At 45.8% G+C, this 22,087-nt stretch overlaps 1 protein-coding gene across 11 annotated transcripts in view; it reads right to left on the reverse strand.

Annotated features, from left to right (window-relative positions):
- CDK5RAP2 (CDK5 regulatory subunit associated protein 2) overlaps window positions 1-21,570 on the reverse strand; it is a 172,439-nt gene extending 150,869 nt beyond the window's left edge. For 2 of the 11 annotated variants that reach the window (XM_070596222.1, XM_070596219.1), the window contains exons 1-3: window positions 21,296-21,553; window positions 12,374-12,441; window positions 9,273-9,340 (exon numbers count right to left, since the gene is read on the reverse strand). In XM_070596222.1, the coding sequence (XP_070452323.1) occupies window positions 9,273-9,340; window positions 12,374-12,441; window positions 21,296-21,351 (192 nt within the window). In that variant the 5' untranslated portion in view covers window positions 21,352-21,553. Of the gene's footprint in view, window positions 1-9,272; window positions 9,341-12,373; window positions 12,442-15,620; window positions 15,760-21,295 lie in introns of those variants that run through there. The other 9 variants (XM_070596229.1, XM_070596227.1, XM_070596230.1 and 6 more) reach the window with 7 other exon arrangements.
- Window positions 21,571-22,087: the final 517 nt, after the last annotated feature.

Below are 22,087 nucleotides of genomic sequence, written 5' to 3' on the forward strand. Positions count from 1 at the left end.
CAAAAATCCTCAACTAAATTTTAGCAAGTTGAAAAAACAGATTAATACATAGTAAGTGGAGTTTATCCCAGGAATGCAAGGCTTATTCAACTCAAAAGTCAATCTATATAATCCACCATACTACAAGACTGAAGAAGAAAAAATATATGTGATCCTGTAAGATTCCACTCACATGTGGAAGATAAACAAACACATGGACAAAGAGAACTATTTAGTGGTTGCCAGGGGGAAGGGAGGTGGGGAGCGGGCACAAAGGGTGAAGGGGTACACCTGTAAGATGACTAATAATAATGTACAACTGAAATTTCACAATGTTGTAAACTATCAGAACCTCAATAAAATATATATATATATATATATATATATGTGTGTGTGTGTGTGTGTGTGTGTGTGATCATATAAATTAATGGAGAGAAAGCATTTGACAAAACCCAACAGCCACTTAAGATAAAAACTCAGCAAACTGGGAATTAAAGGAAACTTCCTTAATCTGCTAAAAGGTAACTACAAAAAACCCATAGATCTACAAAAAACACATTTAATTAAAGATGAAAACTGAATGCTACTCTCCTAACATCCAGAATAGGAAAGGATAATTCCTCTCACAATTCCCATTCAACACTGTACTCGAAGCTCTGACAGAGCAATACGGCAAAGGGAAAAAAATACAGGGCATCGGGATTGGAAAGGAAGAAATAAAACCATCCCTATGTGCAGATGATATAATCATCTATGTGGAAAACTCCGAGGAATCTACAAAAAAGTTCCCAGAACTCATCAGTGAATTTAGCAAAGTCAACATGCAAATATCAATCATATTTCAATATACTAGCAACAAATAACTGGAAACTGAAATTTTTTTAAATGCCATTTATAAAAGCTCCAAAAGAATTAATTCCTAAGTATGAATGTAATAAAACATTAAGCATGCCTAAAACTACAAAATGTTGATGAAATCAAGAAGACCTAAATAAGTGAAAACACCAAATTCATGGAATGGAAGACTGAGTATAACAAACATGTCAATTCTCTCCAAATTAATCTATAGATTCAACACAATTCCAATCAAAATCCCAGCAGGATTTTTGGCAGATAGAGACAAGCTGATTATAAAATTTATTTGGAAAAAAAAAAAATTTATTTGGAACAGTAAAAGAACTAGATGAGTGAAAAACATTGTGAAAAAGAATTCAATGAAACAGAATACAGAAATAGACCCACACAAATAATGGCCAATTGTCTTTGATTTTTGACAAAGCTGCAAAGACAATTCAATGGAGAAAGGATAGTCTTTTCATTTTCAACAAATGGTGTTGGAACAACTGGACACTGATTTACAAAATAAATGAACCTCAACCTAAACCTCATACCTTAAAAAGAATTAACTCAAATTTGATCACAGAGCTAAATGTAAAGCATAAAATCATAAAAGTTTTAGAAGAACACAGAGGAGAAAATCTTTGTGACCTAGAGCTAGTAAGAGTTCTTAGATGTAACACCAAAGGCATGAATCCAGAAAAAGATTTTTTTTTAATCAGTAATTTGGGCTGCATCAAAACTTAAAACTTTTGCTCTGAAAAATGCAGTGTTAAGAGAAGAAGACAAGCTACATAATGGGAGAAAATATTTGCAAATCACATATCCAACATACAAATTCTAACTAGAATCATAACTCTTAAAATGTAACTGTAAGAAAACAACCCAAGAAAGAAGGAAAAAACAGGCAAAAGACCGGAACAGTAACTTCACAGAAGATATTCAGATGATAACTGAGCACAAGAAAAGATTTTCAACATCTTTAGCTATTAGGAAAATGCAAATTAGAACTACAATGAGATACCACTACACACCTATCAGAATGGGCTAAAATTTTACCAAATCCTGATGAGGATGAGGACCAAATGGAATTCTCATACTGGGCTGTTGGGAATGCAAGATGGCACAACCATTCTGCATAAGAGTTTGGCACATTCTTACAAAAAACCTACATTTACCACAAGACTCAGCAATTCCACTCCGAGGTATCTACCCTAGAGAAATGAAAAGCTACGTTCATACAAAAATCTGCATGTGAATGTTTACTGCAGCTTTATTAATCATCAAAACCTGGAAAGAATCCAAATGTCCTTCAAAGGGTGAATGAACAGTGTACATCCACATGATGGAACAACACTCAGTTACTATGACACACACAACAACATGAATGAATTTCAAAGGCATTACAGTGAGGGAATGGAGCCAGCCTCAAAAGATTACATACCGTATGATTCCATTTATATGACATTCTGGAAAAAGCAAAATTACAGGGATGGAGAACAGAGTATTAGTTGCCAGAGGCTTGGGGTGAAGAAAAGTTTGACCACAAAGAGACAACACATCGGAATATTCCGGCGTTATGGAAGCGTTCTATAGTCTGACTGTGGTGTTGGTTACATGAACCTAAAACTGTACACAAGTACACAAAAAATTATAAAAATATATATTAACTTGATCATGACAGACGTTACAAGGGAGCACACATTTGTCAAAACGCATCCAACACTTCAAATTGATGAATTATTTTATGTAAATTACATCTCAATAAAGTTGATTTAAAAATAATTAAAGTGAAATAGGACAAATATTAATAGCTGTTTTTGAATGATAATATATGCCCACACATACACACTCACTAAGGTTTTTTTCAGCATTTTTAAAAATAATTGGTAACAGCATATAATACTCTTTAATAAACACACTTTTATAACTGGATAAAACAAAATGATAAGCATAGTCTACATCAAGCATATTCTCAAACTGTCTGCCCTTGGCCCTGTTGTTAACACTTAAGATTTCAATTTTGCAGCTAAAAAGAACAGCACAAGAAACAATTGGTAGGTTCATTAAAGCCTCCTTTTAAATGTTTTAAGGAAACAGCACATAAAACATTCATTCAAACAAAAAAGTCTACCCCGCCAGATGCTTCCTACAAAGAGAAAGCTTATTCTATTACGCAGCTCCCAATAAAATATTTATGCAGGCTGCTTAGAATGCCCACACTGTACCCACTACAAAAATCCTTAGCAACACTTGAAAGAATATTTGTCCTATTTATAGGTAAAGCAGCTTAAAAAAAAAATAGGAGAAAGGTAAATAAGCCTTCAGAAGGTCACTGTAAACGCCAGACAGGCCCGAACGAGCAAAACGAAATTCAGGCGCCATCTTTTCCACCACAACGCCAGTCTAGTCCTCTGCTTAACACCACTTCCCTCATAAGTTTTCTGTGACTATCCCCACCAGGCTGGACTGGTGACCCTTCTAATCGCTTCCACACACCCTCTCCTTTCTTTATCACAGCAATTATCACACGGCGTGGAACCAGCTGGTTACCAGCTTTCTACCCAAACCATCTCTAGGAGATCAGAAACCATGTCCAGCTTGTGCATTCTAGTCTGAAACAGAGAGACACTTACTAAATACTCAATGGCTGGCTGGATGGACAGACAGATACGTAAGAATTTCTTGAAGGCAGAGTGATGCAAGAGCCCCACAGGCTTCACAGTCAGCCCGATCTGGTTCACCTCACTCCGCTGTTGTTTTTTCCATCGTTCTTAGAATAAAACTCTTGGCCATGCCCACAAAGTGCTGTATGATCTGGCTCCTGCCTCCTACTCCAGCCTCATCACGTATCATCCTCTCCCTTGCTTGCAGTGGTCCGGCCTCACTGGTCTCCTTTCAGGTCCTCAAAGATGGCAAGCCCCTGTCCGCCTGCACAGCTCCTCCTGCAGCACGTGCCGGCGGCTCAGTCTCAGCCTTTCCAACTCAGCTCAAACGTCACTGCCCCAGAGAGGCCCTTCCTCACTGCCCAGTCTAAAAGGGTCCCCAGCTCCAGCACCCCCAGCAAGTCACTCTCTAACACATAACCCTTATTTTCTTGCTAGAACTTTTCACAATCTGTATTCATCTTATTTATTTACACATTTACTCTGTATTATCATGTTTATATGAATATAACCCACTTCTTGAGGGCAGCGACCTTATCTATCTGTTCATAGCTGTTTCCCCTGAGGTTTTAGCAAAGCATCTGGAACACAGTGGATATTCAATCAACACTTCTTAAATGAATGCATGAATACAACCCAGACTACCTTACTAAGCTGTATGACCTTAGTCAAGTTCATTTTTTCTGTGTGCCTCAGTTCCTTTATCTATACGAATGAGATATAATAATATCTATCTCATACAGCCATTATACAGGTTAAAAGATTAATTAGAATGTTTAGTAGCACAGCATAAGAACTTGAAACATATTAATGTTCTTCTCATTTGTACTTTTCCCTTTAAGAGAAACAAGTTCAAAAAGTTAAAAAAAAAAAAACTTGAGCTGGAAAAACTGAAAACAGCTTACTGTGCAGTAGGAATAAACACCCCAAAATACAAAACCCACCAAATATGACTGAGAAACTTAATGCTCAAAAGTAAGCTAATGCAAGCGCTGTGCTTGCCACATTCCAGCCCCTGGAACCCAAGTGTTATTGTGGAACTGCCGCCATCTGAAATGGGAAACGTCCCAACATGATTACGGGGTGGCGCTCTCCGAAGCTGGAGAGGGGCCCGGCTCCACTGCGGGACACTCTGAAGGAGCTGCCACTCAGTCATCCTGGCCTCCTCCCACTCCCACGCCCTGTCAAAAGCTTTGCCTAGCCCAGAGCTCCATCACAACGGGAAGAAAAACAAAAACCAACAGCATAAAAAAGAATCAGGGCAACTCCGACCAGGTGCCCTCACCTGAAATCGAAGGGAGGTGCACTCCGGGGGTCAGTTTCAAGGGCTTTAATAATGAGAGAGGACATCATTATTTACTGAGTACCCACTATGTGCCAGGCGAGATGCTAGGTGCTTTCCATACCATAACCCACATAATCTTCATAACAACTCTGAATGAAAGATGACATTAGCCCCACTTTACAGATGAGGTTCTAGAAGCAACCTAACCAAGGTCACAGGTCACTAAGTGGCAGCGCCAGACCTAAAACCCAATTCTGGTCATTCTCAAGTCCAGGTTGTATCCATACACCACAGTGCTTCTTCTGAAGCTTCAGGGTCGTACAAATGAGGCAGGGGGTGGGGGTGAAGGGAGCTATTCTCTAGAAATAAAGTAATTCATAACATAGAGGTTACAGAGCAAACTGGCAGATGCAAACCTCCCAGCCATACCTTAGACACAACACCAAATTTGACCAAGTGCCTCGGCTGAGACCAAGAATTTTCAACAAAAAGGAGAAAGGGCCTGGATACAAGAACACCATCACCTCGGGGCTGGTGGGTACGAGACAAGCCAGCACAGGATAAGGATGAAGAGAGACCCGGGTGGGAACAGAATGCGGACAACTGTTTCAGCCACACCTAGCTAAGCATTTTCCCAATTCCTCAGAAGGGAAGCCACTACAAATAAAGATCCTACTCTGGAGCATCTATTGTTTGTTGTATGTGTTATACTTAAAACCTCTGCCACAGAAATCCCATTTCTAGGAATTTACCCTCAGGAAGTAATCACAAAACTATAAAAAGATACATGCACAAGCATATTCATCACAGCTTTGTTTGTAACAGTGAAAAATTAGGAACAACCTGGAATGCCCCACAGTAAGAGATTATATAAATTATGTTCAACCCATCCCTTTGAACACAGGTCTTTACGAACTATTAGACAGTCATTAAATAATGCTATCCATCAGTGTTAATGGAGATGGAAAGCTACCCGTGTCATTCTCTGTCAGGAAGGTCACAGAAAAAGCCAGAATTAAACTCTTCTACATATGGATAAAGATGGCTACCTGGACTGGATGTGCTGAACCAGATTCTGCGTCTTCCCCACTTTTTCTCTTAAAAAGAGAGAGAGATTGATTCTCGTTTCCAGAACAGGCCACACCAGATAAGCACAATCCTTTACAAAATGCTGGCCCCCCAGGCCTCCTCTGGTCCGGGGAGCCCCCCACTACGTCGTCATCTAGGAAGGACCAATAACACAGGCTCCCACTAAAGAACAAACCAATTTGCCAACTTCCCACCATGAGGCCTGCCACGCAAGTGCGCACACCCTCAGCTACTGAGGGTAGGAGACAACGGATTACCGGTCTAAAGACCCAAAAGAAGGCATGCGGCGTGCACAGGCACCCACGCGTCAGAGTGGGGGCTTGCACAGGACAGCAGGGCGCAGCAGGAAGACGTGCTGCCCAAGAGGACCTGGGTTCAACGCCTGAATAAGTCGCTCCCCTCTCTGGGCTTCAGAGCCCCACGTGTCAAACGAAGGGCGTGGATGAGCTGATTCCTGGGGCTCCTCTAGCTCTGAAATTCTCTTCTGGACATCGTCACCCCTCTTCCCACAGCGCCGCAGCCGCAGCCTTTAACTGATCTCGCCGCCACCAGCCCTGCTCCCTCCTCCAGCACAGTTCTGGTCATTTCCCTCCTCTGACTAAAATCCCTCTCACCGCTCCCCTTCATCTCCAGGAGAAAAACCAAACAAAGCGGAGGAACACACAGACCCTGCAGGATGCGGCCCAGCCTGCGCCAGTGGCCTCGCTCCTCTCAGGCCCTTACACAGCCTCCTTCCAGCGAGGGAACTCGCAAGCCCCTAAATCTCATCACACCCTATCACGTCTCTCTCTCTGCTTGCACGTAAGAGTCCTCGTGCTGGAATGCTCTCCGTCCTCTCACCTTGGCTAATCCCTACTTGTCCCTGATGACCCAAGTCAAGGAACACCTCCTCCAGGGAGGCTTCCCGGGATCCCTCGGGCCAGGAGTGGGGCCGCTCCTCTGCACCCACAGCGCCCTGTACTTACCCCATCACCGCACTACTTTCCTACCCATCTCCCCAACTAGACGATGAGCGTCCTGACAGGGAGACTTACTTCGTCTTAATCTACTGCAAATTTCCCGGCTGCTGGCACAGCCTGGCACATGGCATATATTTGAAGATATTTATTGATGAACAGACGAACTCTAAGCAAAATCAGAAGGAGGCCTATGTCTTGCTAGACCCTAGCTAACAGACCCTGACGTTCAGATACCCGTCAGCTGAGACTAGAACAAGAGGAATCGTGGGTTTCCCTTAAAGTCAAAAATATTCCAGCCTCCTCTTTAGTATGCAAGCTAGCTTTAAAAGTGGCATGAGATGCCAAAAGCATTTCCTAGAAGCATCCCACAGAAAGTCCAGACTACCTCAACATGGACATCACGCATTTAGGAGCTCAGGCCAGATGAAATTTTCAGTGACTTATAAAGACCTGATAGGGAGACACTGAGAACAGTGTGGTCATTTCAATTTCAAATGCAGAATTTGCTCTTGAAAATGCTACAATAAAAAATATGAATGCCATAAAAACCTAACAGCAGCCAAAGGACCACAGTCATAAAGAAAAAGCGTAAATCCTAAAACACAGTGGCAGAGAAGGCCCTCCATCACTTTTAAGAAAAACAGTCTTAAGCTCATCAAGAACACATCCGAACAAAGGAAACTTGAATCACATGGCAGAGTAGGAAAAAATAACAATAATAAATAAAACAATAAGAAGGAGAAATAGCTAACACAGAATAAACTCTGTGCTAGGCTTATGTGCTTCACATATATTCACTCAATCCTCACAATAGCCCTATGAAGCAGAAGCTATTATCATGCCCATTTTAAAGACAAAGAAAGAACAGAGAGGTTAAGTGACTGGCCCAGCAGAAATGGATGGGCAGACAGTCTGGCTCCAGGGGCGGTGGTCCTTAGGCAGCACAGACTGCCTCTGAGCACAACTTTGCTGCATCACTTTCCTGGGCCTCCTGAATATAATAAAGAAGGTTGGATTCAATTCTACGATTCCTCCCAGTTCAAAAGGCAGACGATAAAATGTGAAACCAAAACTCTAAGATTCTGTTACATTTTTCCATCTAGAAATAAAATTCAAAACTGTGCCCTTCATAAATTAAATAACTCTATTATATCTTGCAGAGCGGCTTTAATACTAAAGTAATGTATATGAAGAGCTTAACACTGAGAGTGCCCAGCTCAGACCAAGAGCTCAATAAACAGTTGCTGTTATTACTCTTATGATAAATCAGGAACAACCATTTAATAGCAGAGCACATTTTAATTATACACGATGTGGAATAATCAAATCTCATTCGTTTGCGGCCCCAGACCCCACAGCATAGATCGAGTTGTACAGTTGAAATTATAACAACTCCATGCTCAGAAATTACTTGTTTCCATTAGAGATCTGACAAGTCATTTCTTCAATTGGTCACTGGTGGTTTGCAGATAACTATTAGCAGTAATGAGTATTCTAAATTAAATCCGGGGACAGTACCGCTCTGTTCTGTAAAGACAACTGGGGAGAGAGAAACATAATTGTGGAACGTCCTTCTCTCCGTGTCCTCCATCTTACCTCTGATAAATATCTCCTGTGTCTTGCATAGTATGGATTTCATTTGGTTACAAATGAAGAAGGGTCTAATTCTTCCCATGATAAATGAGAGCGCTGAACAGGTAACTTGTTAAGGAGAATTGGAATTGGGAGAATAACCTTATTTTCCTGTTACTTGACAACAAACCCCCTCTACTAACAAATGAAACACACGATGCTGGAAGACATTACGCATCGAAGGCAAATCCATCAGCAAGCAAGCCACCCTCAGACAAGCGCCACGCAGCCCCGGGTACGGGCCGCTCATGTTTCATTCAGCAGCTCAGACCAGGCCTACAGAACGCAAGGAGTCGGCCCGATGCGGGGGGAGAGATTAACGGCTTTGGAGTCACTGAAAATCTGGATTCAAATCCCAGCTCTGCCACTTAGGTATGACGTGGCCGTAAACAAGCCTCTCCTCGTCCTAAGATTCCTTTTCTGCAAAATGGGGATAATACAAAACACCTCCAAGAGTTGCAGCAAGGATTAAATGGGGACCATAGATAACGCGCCTGACGTAACAGGAAAGCCTTGACAAACGCTAGCGCCTCTCAGCTGTGCATTATGGTAATATCCTCACATCCAGGACGCCAGAAATACACCACAGCCCCCAAAGTTGGAAACTGCTGATCCTGTCAGACCCACGACTGGCCCGCGTATAAGGGGCCGACTGCGTAGGCCCGTAACAGCCACACAACGACTGCCACGAGACACGGCGTTCCTCCTACTCCAGCATCACCTGGCCTAGAGACTTCTCTAGAAATGCAGCTCCCTCCTGGGGCTGCTTGGACAGTGGCAGCAGATGTGATTTGTTAGGGACGATGATTTGGTATCTCCACTTACATTTTCAAAGTCCTTCATGTTCCGTGCTCTGGTGGGAGACACTGTTTCTTCCGTCACACTCGGGAGCACTATAAAAAGGTAAAATAGAGGAAAACGTCATGCTGTGCAAACTGCCCAGCATCCCCATTCGGGAATAGAACTGGAAAAAAAAACAACGTGAGTAGCTTCCACAGCAGATTCTGCTGGTTCTTTCTGTCTGTTGTGATTTACTGACTCGAGCCCAGGGAAAGCTCTAAGCCATTATATTTCAAATATTTACAAATTACTTAAACTAGCTCCAATGTAATCACGCATGTGTCAGAGGCTGAACCCAAAAAATGCACTGGGTACATGGCAAAGCAGAGCTGTCCTGAGGGGTACTTCCTACTGCTTGTCAGAAAATTATTTTGCTGAACAGGATGTCATCTTCACACGTCAGCAATTAAAACAAACCATGTCTAACCTACTTGACAGTGGCGTCGGCAAACTTTTTCTTAAAACGCCAGACGATAAACATTTGAGGCTTTGTCCGCCATACATAATGCCTGAAATGCGTGGCAACTGTTCAACTTTTCTGTGGTAGCACAAAAACAGCCACAGACAATTCATCAACAAATAAAGAAGCTGTGTTCCAACAAAAGTTTATTTTCAAAAGGAGGCAGTGGGCCGGAAACTGCCAATCCCAGCTTTCGAGTGGCTAAAGACTGCCAAAACCCCAGTCCTTCCACAGCTTCTTTAATTCAGTAAACATTTATTACACACCCACTAAGTGCCACGCACCACGCCAGGTGCTGGGAAACAACAGTGAAGGGGACACTGATCCTGCTCCCAAGAGTGGCCCGATCCAGGGGGCAGGACGAAGACGGAAACAAACTGTTCTCATGCCGCACCAGGCGCCTGGCCTCTGGAGCTGTTGAGTAAACGTGTGTGGAGTGAATGAATGAATTCATTCTTCCAACAAATATGTGCTGAGGGCCTAGTCTCTGCTAGGCACCTTTCTAGATGTGGCCACATCAGGAAAGCAAACAAATGGAGCTGATACTTTAGAAGGAGGAGACAGACAACAAACAAAATAGGGCAATTATAACAGGATGTTGAAAGGTGCTAAATGCCATGGAGAAAAATAAAGTGGATACGGACAGCAATACCATGGGTGGGTTGAGGACTGTAATTTTCAATAGGAGGTTAAATTAAGGACAGTCTCACTGAGAAGGGGACACCTGGGCAGACGCGAAGACAAGGGCAAAGGGAGAGCTGGGTGGGAGCATGCCTAGGGGATCTGAGGAGCTGCCAAGAGGTGAGCGACTGGAGAGCAGTAAAGGGACAGCAGGAGGGGAGGTGAGCGAGGGCCTGGGGGACAGGCTGTGTATGGCCTTGCAGGCTCTTCTCAGGACTCCAAGGAGCCGCTGGAGCGACTCAGGTTTCGACAGGCTCCCTCTGGCTGCCTCGCTGAGAAGAGACTGAACGGCACTTAGAGAGAAACAAGGAGACCAGTCAGGAGAATACTGGGACGATGCAGGCCAGAGACCACGGTGGCTCAGACCAGGGCGGTAGGAGCACATGCAGGTGAGAAGTGGGCTGACTCTGTCTATTTTTAAAGCGGCCAACAGGAACAAATGAAATGAAATGGAGTGAAATAGATACGGTTCAGAGAGGAAAGCGCACCCAAGTCAGCCTGGGGAGAGCCAAAGAAGGCGGCGGGCTTGAAGCCGAGTCTTAAGGAGGCAGCAGGCAGATGAGGGCAAAAGGAAGCAGGCATTTCCCACACGAAGGCCCAGGATGGGAGTGCGCACGGAGTTCAGCAGGAAAGAGGCCCAGGAGCTGGGCAGGGGCAGACTGTGAAGAGCCCTGTGCGCCAGACCAAGGGCACACGGATTTGTTTCCCTGTTTCTCTAACGGGCCATGCTGTCACCTGTGTCTGTGCCCCCACCCGGGTCCTACTCATTCCTCAAGTCTCAGCTCCAGCCTCAGTTTCTGGGGAAACTCATGCCTGACCCGCCTCCTCCACACCAGGGCGGGTCTCCCTCTCCCCCCCTCTCCCAGTGCCTTTTCCTTCTTTGCTCATTCAATGATCACATGATTGATCCGAACAATTCTTGGTTTAATTGTCTGTCTTCCGGGCTGGATCGTAACCGTGTCCGAGGCTGAAGCCCAGCGCTTAGCCCAGAGCCTGGCGGGAGGCAGATGCACACCATGGGCTGAATTAAGGAGCAGGCCTCTCCATTTTCTGCTTCCAACCGTCTGTGGGCAGGAAGAAGAGAAACCAGAACTGCTAGGCGCTGCATTTAAAGTAAAAGCTACCAGACTCTGAAGGAAAACCTGAGGGTGGCCTATAAGTTAAAACATTCTCCAGAAATAAACCTTGTGACACTTAGACTGTCTGCTCTAAAAACTTCTTCCTTTTGCACATATCGCATCACTTTGGAGAAGAGAAAAAAAACACAAGTCAAAATCTCTAAGATATTTCAACAAGACAAAATATTAGCACGTCCCACAGATACTTACAACAGCATTCACTTTTTTCAGAAACAAAAATTATGAAGGATGCTTAGCAAACCCAAACTGCAAGGCAGAAAGTCTCCTCCTGATCCAGCTTAAACACAATAGACTGCTTATTTACGCAGCACCGTCTCCTGCGGTCTAACCAACTGTTTGTCTCCAAAGGGCAGGCCCGTGTAGGAATGCTGGGCCTCAGCCGGCAAACGGAATCCCGCAGCCTACCAGGAAGGCCTTGGCACACTCGAGTTCAGACAGCAGCTCTCCAGGGCCTCCAGCCACTCGGCAGCAGAGCCCAACAGACCCTCCGTGCCTGACCAAGTCACCAAGTCAACATCCAGCCTCCATGAGGTCGTTCAGTTCAGCAAACACTGGCTGAATCCCCGCAAGCCTGGTAGCAAGAAACAACACTCATGAACTATGGCCTAAAGGACATCACTTGCTCTAGTCTAGTGTTTATGAAAGGAGGGGAACAGCAAAGCAATACATATGTAACATACTGAACCCCTGCTGGGAGCACCAGAGACATCAGAGCTCCATCCCAGGCTCCGGCCTCAAGGGCCCCATGGTCTGCTGTCTACCTGACTTGTTCTTACTCAAGAGAACGCCTGGCTTTGTGTACTTACCACCATTTCCCAAACCAGCGACGGAGTTGACGCCTTCCAGGTCATCTGGTAAATTGGGAACAAGGCCACTAGGAGAGAACATGTGCAATAAGAGATGAGTTAGTCGGGGCCTGTCTAGTGGTGCAGCAGTTAAGTTTGTACGTTCCACTTCAGAAGCGGGGTTCACCGATTTGGATCCTGCATGCAGACCCATGCACCACTTATCAAGCCATGCTGTGGCAGGCGTCCCACATATAAAATAGAGAAGCTGGGCACAGACGTTAGCTCAGGGCTAATCTTCCTTAAAAAAAAAAGAGATGAGTTAGTGTTTGAACAACAGAGACTGTTAAGACTGCCTGAACTGCACAGGACAATCATCCGGCCATGGGCAACAAAGGACACGCAGCTGGGCCATCTGGGAGGCATGCAGTACAGAGGTTAAGAACTCAGGCTTGGGACCAGCCCAGTGGCACAGCGGTTAAGTTCGCACATTCCGATTCTGGGCAGCCCGGGGTTCACCGGTTCGGATCCCAGGTGCGGACATGGCACCACTTGGCATGCCATGCTGTGGTAGGTGTCCCACATATAAAGCAGAGGAAGATGGGCACGGATGTTAGCTCAGGGCCAGTCTTCCTCAGCAAAAAGTGGAGAATTAGCAGCAGTTAGCTCAGGGCTAACGTTCCTTAAAAAAAAAGAACTCAGGCTTCAGGGCTGAGTTCTGGCTCTGACACTTAATAGCTCAATGACCTTCAGTAAAGTTAGTCATTCATTAATTTATTTATTCATACATCACGTATTCTGTGTGCCACGTATGTGCTACACGCAAAGGCACTGTGCCAAATACATGCTGCTTATGTTTCTGACTCTCACTTTCTTAACATTACATGGGGATACCACCCTCTACCTGTAAAGATTAAGTGAGTTAATGTATACAAACACTTAGCACATAGTAAGTGCCGATAAATGGCATCTGCTACTGTTTTTGTCATTACTATTACCATCATTAATATGCCTATCACAACCAAAATTAAGCTTCCAAGAATCAGGCACCAACTGAGACGCTTTAAGACTGTCAAACAAAAATGCAAAATTCACTGATCCGAGAAGTTTTACTGGCTGTCAGTGAGGATCTGGAGACACTGACGGAAAACTAAACCATAATAGGAGGTGTGGTTTGACACAAAAGACACTACCCTGGATTCTATTCTAAGCTCTGCCACATCCCTCGCCGAGCCTCGCTCCCTCCATCTGTAAAAGGAGAACAGCAGCTACTGCGCAGAGTAATTGGCAATTAAACAAGACACAAAGCACCCAGCAAGGCACCAGGCACACTGTGAGCACTCCACAAATGGGAGAAAATATCTCTGTCATCTTGAAACAGACAGTGCTTTGCAATTTATAAAAGATTTACCACCGTGAGAACTGCTCCATTCCCCAAAGGTCCACACATTTTTCAAAGGAAGGCGCCAAGGCCAAGATCATTTCAGTGGCCTCGGCAGAGTCACATGGCAGCTAAATGGAGAAGAGTGTCCAGAATCCAAGCCTTTTCTGTCTAATCCTCAATAATCCTTCCTTCTCCCAAGCTGTAGACCAGGAGTTGATGGAAGCTCGGCTTGACTTCTTGGCAGTTTGTTCTCTCCATGCCTCTAAATCCAAACACGTTCTGTTCCTAGGACCATTTTGCCTGATCACCAAACCAAGCAAAAAACCGGATGCCAAAAAGTTCCACCATTAAGAGAATGATTATATAAAATGAGTGTGCTATAAAGGTAACTGAAAAAACACTCAAGCAGAATGTGCCCTCAATTATGAAAAAAAACCCATACATGGACACCAAAGTCACCTCAAATCCTTCTCAGAAACTGGGTGGGCTATAATTACACAAGACAAAGCAAATATTAAAAATCTACATTTGTAGGAGACTGGGAGATATTTTCCTCCTTTTTAATATTCTATAATTCTCAATTTCCTCCAATAAGTATCACTACAAGGACAAACTCCATTTTCTAAATTGGATTTTAGAAATTAAAATCAAGTTCAACCACTACCTTTTGCAGAGTGACCCAGAGGCCCAAAGTCACACACCAGGTTATCAGTCAAGCTTAGCCTACAGTCCGGTCTCTACATTCCCAATCTGGGGTTCCCTCCACCACAGCCCTTAACTTACTACCATTGGCTGAAAAGGCCCATCCATTACTCAAGCCAAGATCAAGCACAGTTGAAAACCACATGGCAGGCAAAGCCAAAGAATGTGGGCTTAGACAAGTTTCCAACAGGCAAACACTGAAGATTGAAAAATGACATTTGATATGCCAACTCTTAGAAGAAACCACTATTTAAGGCAGAAATTCCTGCCTGGTTCCTGCCAAATTTCCACTGGGGTTTTACCTACCCACTTTTAAAATGCTATTAGTCTCTGCCTCTGCACGCTCCAGTTGGTTCCGGCCACACCTCCAGCTCTAAGTGGCTCCCTCTTCCCATTCTGATCATTCATTCTTAGCCTTAGAACTAAAACTAAGGCTGAGGCTTCATGGGGCCCTACTAGAAATCACAGCTATGCCAGCACAGGAAGAGGGCTTAGATAGCATCTTGTGACGGTATAGATGGGGGTACTAAGGCCCAGAAAGGGAAGGAATTTGTTTGCTCAAAATCACAAGGGCATAGTAGCTAAGCTGAGCCCAAACTCCAGGTTTCTTGGTGCCCATTCCACTTGCGAACCTGTGTCTGGGCCACCCAAAGCTCTGACACAAATGCACACAGTCTGCACCAGTTTCCTCACGTGCAAATACAGCATAATCATGACAACCCACCCTGTCGGGGCATCCACTCTGAGCAGGGCCCCCTCAGGACCGGACAGGCACCTCCCACTTCATCCCCACCAGAGCTCTCCTATGGTTAGTGGTAGTTTTTCTTTTTTAAAGATTGGCCCTGAGCTAACATCTGTTGCCAATCTTTTTTTTCCTTCTCTCCCCAAAGCCCCCCAGTACACACTTGTATATTCTAGCTGTAGGTCCTTCTAGTTGTGGCATGTGGGACACCGCCTCAGCGTGGCTTGATGAGCGGTGCCATGTCCATGCCCAGGATCTGAACCAGTCAAACCCCGGCCGCTGAAGCAGAGAGCACGAACTCAATCACTCGGCCACGGGGCCGGCCCCAGGTGGTAGTTTTCCAATGCTGCCATTTTTTTTAAATGAGGAAACAGAGGCCCAGAAAAGTGAGTAAGCTGAAAAACCCAGACTGGCCTGGTTTCAAACCCCAAGCTCTTCACCTCTACACCACCCCGGCAGCCCTACGCCTTCCGGAAGGGGGCTGTGGTGAGGTCCAGATGAACTCAGGCTGAGGATTTCCAGGGCTCGGCACAGCGCGGTCACTGCAGCTGCTGTCTGTCGACTGTTTGTCGAGCGAATGAAGGGACCCTCCCCTGAGCTCCACCCCTCATCCTCCCATTGTGCTCTACGGCCACTCAAAATGCGCGACATCTTTCTATGCCTGTATGTGGCAGCAACAACTGTCCATTCACACAAGACCCAATGAGGCCTAAGCGTTTCACTGAGAAAGTGTTACAAGAGCCGTGGATGGAACTGGACATCACATACAGAAAACAGTTACACCAAGTGCATGTTTGTTTGTCTTTCAACAATTCATTTTTCATTCTATGTGATGTATTCTTAATGAGACAGGGAGTATATAAACACAAAAAATACAGATAAACCTAAAGCTCTCCTTGACTGCTCCTCACTCCCATCTCAGGCCCCTAAGAGGTAACCACCACTGTCAGCAAGACATGTAGCCGGCAGACCTTTTCCTACGTATTTCCATACATAGAGACGTAGTTTTATTTTGTGGCTTAAAAATAAAACAAATACAATCAGACTGTATATATTATTCTACAGCATCTTTTCTTCAGTTAGTGTGTCCTAAAGATGTTTCCATGGCACTACAAATAGACCTACCTCAAGGTTTTCAACTCCTACAAAGCATTCCACAGCAGTGGTTTTCAAACTTTACTGCCCGTGACCCATAGAAGGAAAGGTACAACCCCTAATTCTTGAAATGTTTGCTCTTCTGTTCTATTCCATTTTTTAAAATTCTGGTTGCAATCTACTGAACTGAATTTCATAAGCTGCCAACAGATCACAGCCTGAAAAATACTTTCAAAAGGATGTGTATTTACCCAATCCCCTGACAGTAATTCAATTTATTTCCAAGTTGTTCCTTTTACAAACAATGCTGTATGAATATCCTTACACAGGTCTCATTGTGCACATGCATGAGGATTTCTCTAGGATAGATAAAAAGAAGTAGAGTTGCTGGATCAAAACGTATTCATGTTTTTAATAGGCAAAGGATTTAAAAATATACAAATGGCTAATAAGCACATGAAAAAATGTTCAACATTATTAGTCATTAGGGAGATGCAAATCAATATCACAATGAGGTACCATGTCACACCCCCAAGGATGGCTATAATCAAAAAGACAGACAATAACAAGGCTCTGGAGATGAGGCTGTGGAGAAATAACAGCCCTCATACACTGCTGAGGAGAGTGTAAAATGGTGCAGCCACTCTGGAAAAGAGATGGGACAGTTCCTCAAAATGTTAAACACAGAGTTACAATATGACCCAGCATTTCCACTCCCAGGTATACACCCAAAGAGAAATGAAAACATATGTCCATACAAAAACTTGTACCCAAAAAAATGTTCTTGGTAACATTATTCCTAATAGCCAAAAAAACGCACAAACAACCCAAATGTCATCAACCAATAAATGAATAAATAAAATGCAGTACATATACACAAAGGGATATGATTCAGCCATAAAAAGGAATGAAATACTGATACATGCTACATCGTGGATGAACCTCACAAAAGACAACATATTGTAAGATCTCATTTATATAAAACGTCCAGAATAGGCAACTCTAGGCATAAAAAGTAGATTGTGGCTGCCCCAGGCTGAGGTGGGGGGAGGAATGGGGCGTGTCATGCACTGAATGTTTGTGTCCCCTCAAAATTCATGCTGTAACCCTCCCATCGCTGGTGATGGTATCAGGAGATGGGGCTTCGGGTTGGTGATCAGGATTAGATGAGCTCAGGAGGGGGGCCCTCGCCAATGGGATTCTGTCCTTATGAGAGCTGAGCGGGAGCTCGCTTCCTCTGTCTGCTCTCCATGTGAGGACACAATGGGAAGTCTGCAGTCTGCGACCCGGAAGAGGGTCTCCCCAGAACCCAACCATGCTGCACCCGGTCTTGGACCTCCAGCCTCCAGAACCACAAGAAATAAATTTCTGTTGTCCGTAAGTCACCCAGTCTATAGGATTTGTGTTATAGCAGTACAAGCTCACTAAGACAGGGAGTGACTACTAAGGGACGCAGGATTTCTTTTTCAGATGATAAAAATGTTCTAAAAGTAGATTACGGTGATGATTGCACAACTCTGTAAATGTACTAAAAAAATCATTTAATAGTATATTTTAAATGGGAGAACTTAGGAAGCTCAAAGTTAGGGAGAGGTAAAACCCTGGGCATGAAAACAAAGGGATGGACCCAAGGTTGTGGACACAGAGGATCTTGTCCAGGAAACGTGCAACATGGTAACAATATAACAAAAATAGCTAACAATGAAGGTGCTCCCTAGGAGGTGCCAGGCACTTGATACAATCTCACTTCATCCACACAGCCGCCCAATAAAGTAGATATTATCACCGATGGGAAAGTGAGGCTCAGAAGGGCGGAGTGAATTACTCAAGCAACCCAGCTAGTAACCGGCTGAAGCAGGATTCAGACCCAGTGATCCTGAGGACAAAGCCCGCGTTCTTCAGACACCCCCGACCAGAACTTAACAAAGGCCTCAGGTTGGGCGAGGTTCCTGGGGCCGGGACCCAGGCCTCAATCCCACAGGCTGGAGCACCTTGGGGCACCCACAGGTGATCAGGTTTGCAGCGCATGCCGCCCAGTGACCTAATTCAACAAAAGGCTGAGGACAAAGTAGACTCCAGTCTAGTCTCTAAAACGGGGGCTTGGAAATTACCAAGAAGGACGCCCATATTAGCACAAACAGAGCTGATTTTATTCTAAGGATGTCGCTCTTCCACTGCGACCACCTAAACGAGAACCCGTCTCTGAGGACATTTCTGCCGCTCTCTAAGGGCCAGTTCAAGTACCAGGAGCTTCACAGACTCCTCCCCGAATCCGCTCAGCTTGGTCCAGAGAACTAGGCGGAAGGCAGGACAGGGGACCGACGGCCAGGCTCTAGTCAGCAGGCCGGTCCGGCTTAGTCACGTAATTTTCGTGGGATCCCAAACCTCTCTGAGCCTCAGTGTGTCCTCACCTGTAGACAGGGGATAATACTGTCACCTCAAAGGATCGTTGTTTATTCAGTGATTTAAGAAATAGTAACTGAGCCCTATAATAAGCCAGCTGCCAGTTTAGGAACTAGGGTTACCAAAATGATGAAAATGCAGCCCCTTCAAAGGGGTCATCGTCTCATCTGAGAGACAGACAAGTTAGCAACCTGCACTCTCCAACCCAGGAGCCAGCGGCCCCACGTACCCACTGAGCACCTGAAATGCAGTTATCCAAACTGAGAAGTCCTGTAAGCGTAAAATCCGCGCCGGACTCCAAAGACGTAGTGAGATTAAAAAGAAAGTAAAAGACTTCATTCATAATTTTTGTCGTTGTTTACAAGTTAGAAGAATAATCTGTGGAAATATTGGGTTAAATAAAATACATTAAAGTTAATTTCACCTGTTTCTTTTGACTTTTTTAAGGTGACTACTAGAAATTTTTTAATTACATATGTGGCTCAAGTTATATTTCCACTGGACAGCGCTAGTCAATTAAACCCAGTGCAGTAAATAAGGGCTGAGATGGGGTCAGTGATAAACAGGGTGGCTAGAAGACTACAGAGGGCCCAGGTGGGCCGGGGGAATGTCAGTGAAGGCTTCCAGGCAGTGACATCTAAATGGAGACTTGACAAACAATGGGCATTAATAAAGCAAAGGCGAGCAGGGAGGCAATCCAGGCAGCATTAACAGTGAGGGCACAGGTCCAGCAGTAAGAGCAAGGCAAGACCGGTCGTGACACAGAGTTTGGCAGCCGGGCGGAGTGAAGGGCTTGGGGAGGACACAGGGAGAGGGACGACAGGGGAGGCTGGTGAAGCAGATGGGGCCAGAATTCGAAGGACCATGGAAGCCGTATTAAAGAACTTCATCCTGAGGGTGGCGAGGGGCCGGGGAGGGCCTGAAGCAGATGAGTAAGAGATTAGTCACCAGGAATGCATGCACCACCCGGGTCCTGCCAAACAGAGGGAGGAGGGAAAGAAGAACACGGGACGATCTGTTGAGTTGCTACTCTGGGTCAGACAGTGGGCTAAACCCTTTTAGACTCACCCATTTTACAGATGATGAAAACTGAGGCACACAGAGGGTGAGTGACTTGCCCAAAGTCACAGGATTGTTAAATGGAAGAATTGGGATTGACACCCACCTAGGTCTGGGTCCCAAAGCCAAGTAATAACGGACTTTATCTTAACGACAATGAGAAGCATTACACATACAAAGCATCAGACTGTGACGATCAGATTTACATTTTAAAAACAGCTTTCAAGCTGTAGTATAAAGGACTGTTAGAGGTGTGAAGGAAACCAGGACAATCGAGGTGACAGGTCATCCCCCAGTCTATTGGGGCACAGCAGTAGGATGAAGAGAAAGGGACACAATGACCTACCATAGGGTCCAAGTTAGGCAGGAGCTGCCAAGGGCCTTTCTCTGTGCCTGATACACAGTAGGCTTGCAATAAACAGACTAACCATTTGCCCAGGTTTGCCCAAGACAGGACTTGTTCATGCCTGCTGTCCAGGCATAAATATTAATTGTGCTCATTTCACTCTAAGTGTACGGGTTTGCACAACACATCCACGGTCACCCTTTCAATTAGGGTCTGTTAACTAAAAGCAGCAGCCTGTCCCTGGGAGAGCTGGATAAACACATTGGGGTTCTCCTCTATGTCCTCCTACACACTCAACCAGGAGCCCAGGACAACAGAGGGCCCCGGCCCTGGAGCAGTGCAGGGCTCTGTCAGGCCTTCCTACCAGAAAGAGAGACCCCTGCCCCACCAGCAATGTGGACTCCAACTGCCTCTGGGGACAGGTCCACTGAGAGGCTGCGCTCAGCCTTTATTCCCCAATTTGTATTATTATTGATGATAATGAAGATGATGGTGGTGGTGGCAACACAGAATCATTTTTTAAGCACTAATTATGTGCCAGGAATTACACGTGCCAAGCGAACTGCTGGGCGGGCATCTTCTCTTTCATCCTCACCCCAACTCTGTTGGGTAGTTATTACTACTAGCCCCGTTTTACAGACGGGAAAGCAGGTTAAGCCACTTTACCAAGGTCAGACAGCTAGTTCGTTTCAACAGCTGGATTTGAATCCAGTTCTGTTCAACTCCAGCCAAGGTTCTTAACCACTGCACTCCATTGCCTGAGTCTTGGTGGCCACTACGTGACCCCATAAGCAAAGTCTGGACAGACCAGCTACACTCCCCGTAATGAAAGCAAACCGCCAGACGGCACCATCAAGTACCCTCAAGGTACTGATTGAGGTACTGCCCCTCACCCAGCTCCCACTGACGGCACACTCCAAGAGGGCCCCCTCCTCAGAGAACCCCACATCTGCCCCTCACCTCCTCTTCCAAGTCTGTCCCGAAATACAAGAGAAGGGGATGTGGTGAAGTCGGGACCCGCAGCCCGCTACACTCAGTATCAGCAGGTGGGTCCCAAAGAGACGCCTCCCCCCAAGAAACCCAGCCCACACACTGCCCGTCTGGAAACCCTCAGAGCCCCCCGAGAGCAGACCCCAAGTCTCCGCTGGAGCGAACCCCCATCAGCGGGAACCCCGGCCCGGTTACCGCGAACCCCTACGGCCCGGGCCGCACCTGCAGCCGCTGAGCGTCCCGGGGAGGGTGACGTCCTCTTCCAACACCGAGTCCATCCTGGACACGGAGGAGGTGGTGGCGTTGGTGTCTATGGTGGCGGCGCCACTGGTCACCCCCCCGCTGTCGCGACCCGCCAGGCTCCCCAGGTCCCCGCCCCCTCCGACCCAGCTCTTGTTCGGACTCCGGCGGCGCCGCTGGAATTCAAACCGCAGCCGCCGCCATCTTTCCCGGCGCTTCTTCCTACGGAAACGGGGCGGGGTCACCAAGGCGCGCGCGGTGAAGCCGGCCGGCCGGGGTCAGAAGCCGGGCAGGGAAACGCGGCCGGGCGCCATCTTAACTAAGGGCAGAGCGTCCGCACTGAGGCCAGCAAATGTAAGGAAAGAGAGTCCGGCGGCCATGTTTTGTGAGGGCACTCAGGCCGAGGCCAGTGCAGGCGCCATCTTTGTTGAGGGCAAAGGCAGGCCTTGGTCGGTTAATTTGAGCGGGAGATGGGAATCCAGCCCCTCAGGGACCCCCAGAGTTCCTAACGTGGGGTGTGCTTTTCTAGAATAATACCCTCAAACCTTAGGGTCTGTGCATTCAAAAGATTTCCACCTTGAATTGAAACTCAGATAATCGGGTGCTGCCTGGCTTTAGAAAAATCCTGCCTGCAGAATCCCATTCAAGCAGTAATTTGCAAACTTAGTTTGAAACAAACTCATCCCTATGAGCCAAGTGGTCAGCGACACTCTCTCTCCAATCTCTCACTTAGTGATCCTTTATTAGCTTTAAAGTTCAAACACACCTGAGATC

This window comes from Equus przewalskii, chromosome 26, assembly GCF_037783145.1.
Source record: "Equus przewalskii isolate Varuska chromosome 26, EquPr2, whole genome shotgun sequence".
NCBI lineage: Eukaryota > Metazoa > Chordata > Mammalia > Perissodactyla > Equidae > Equus > Equus przewalskii.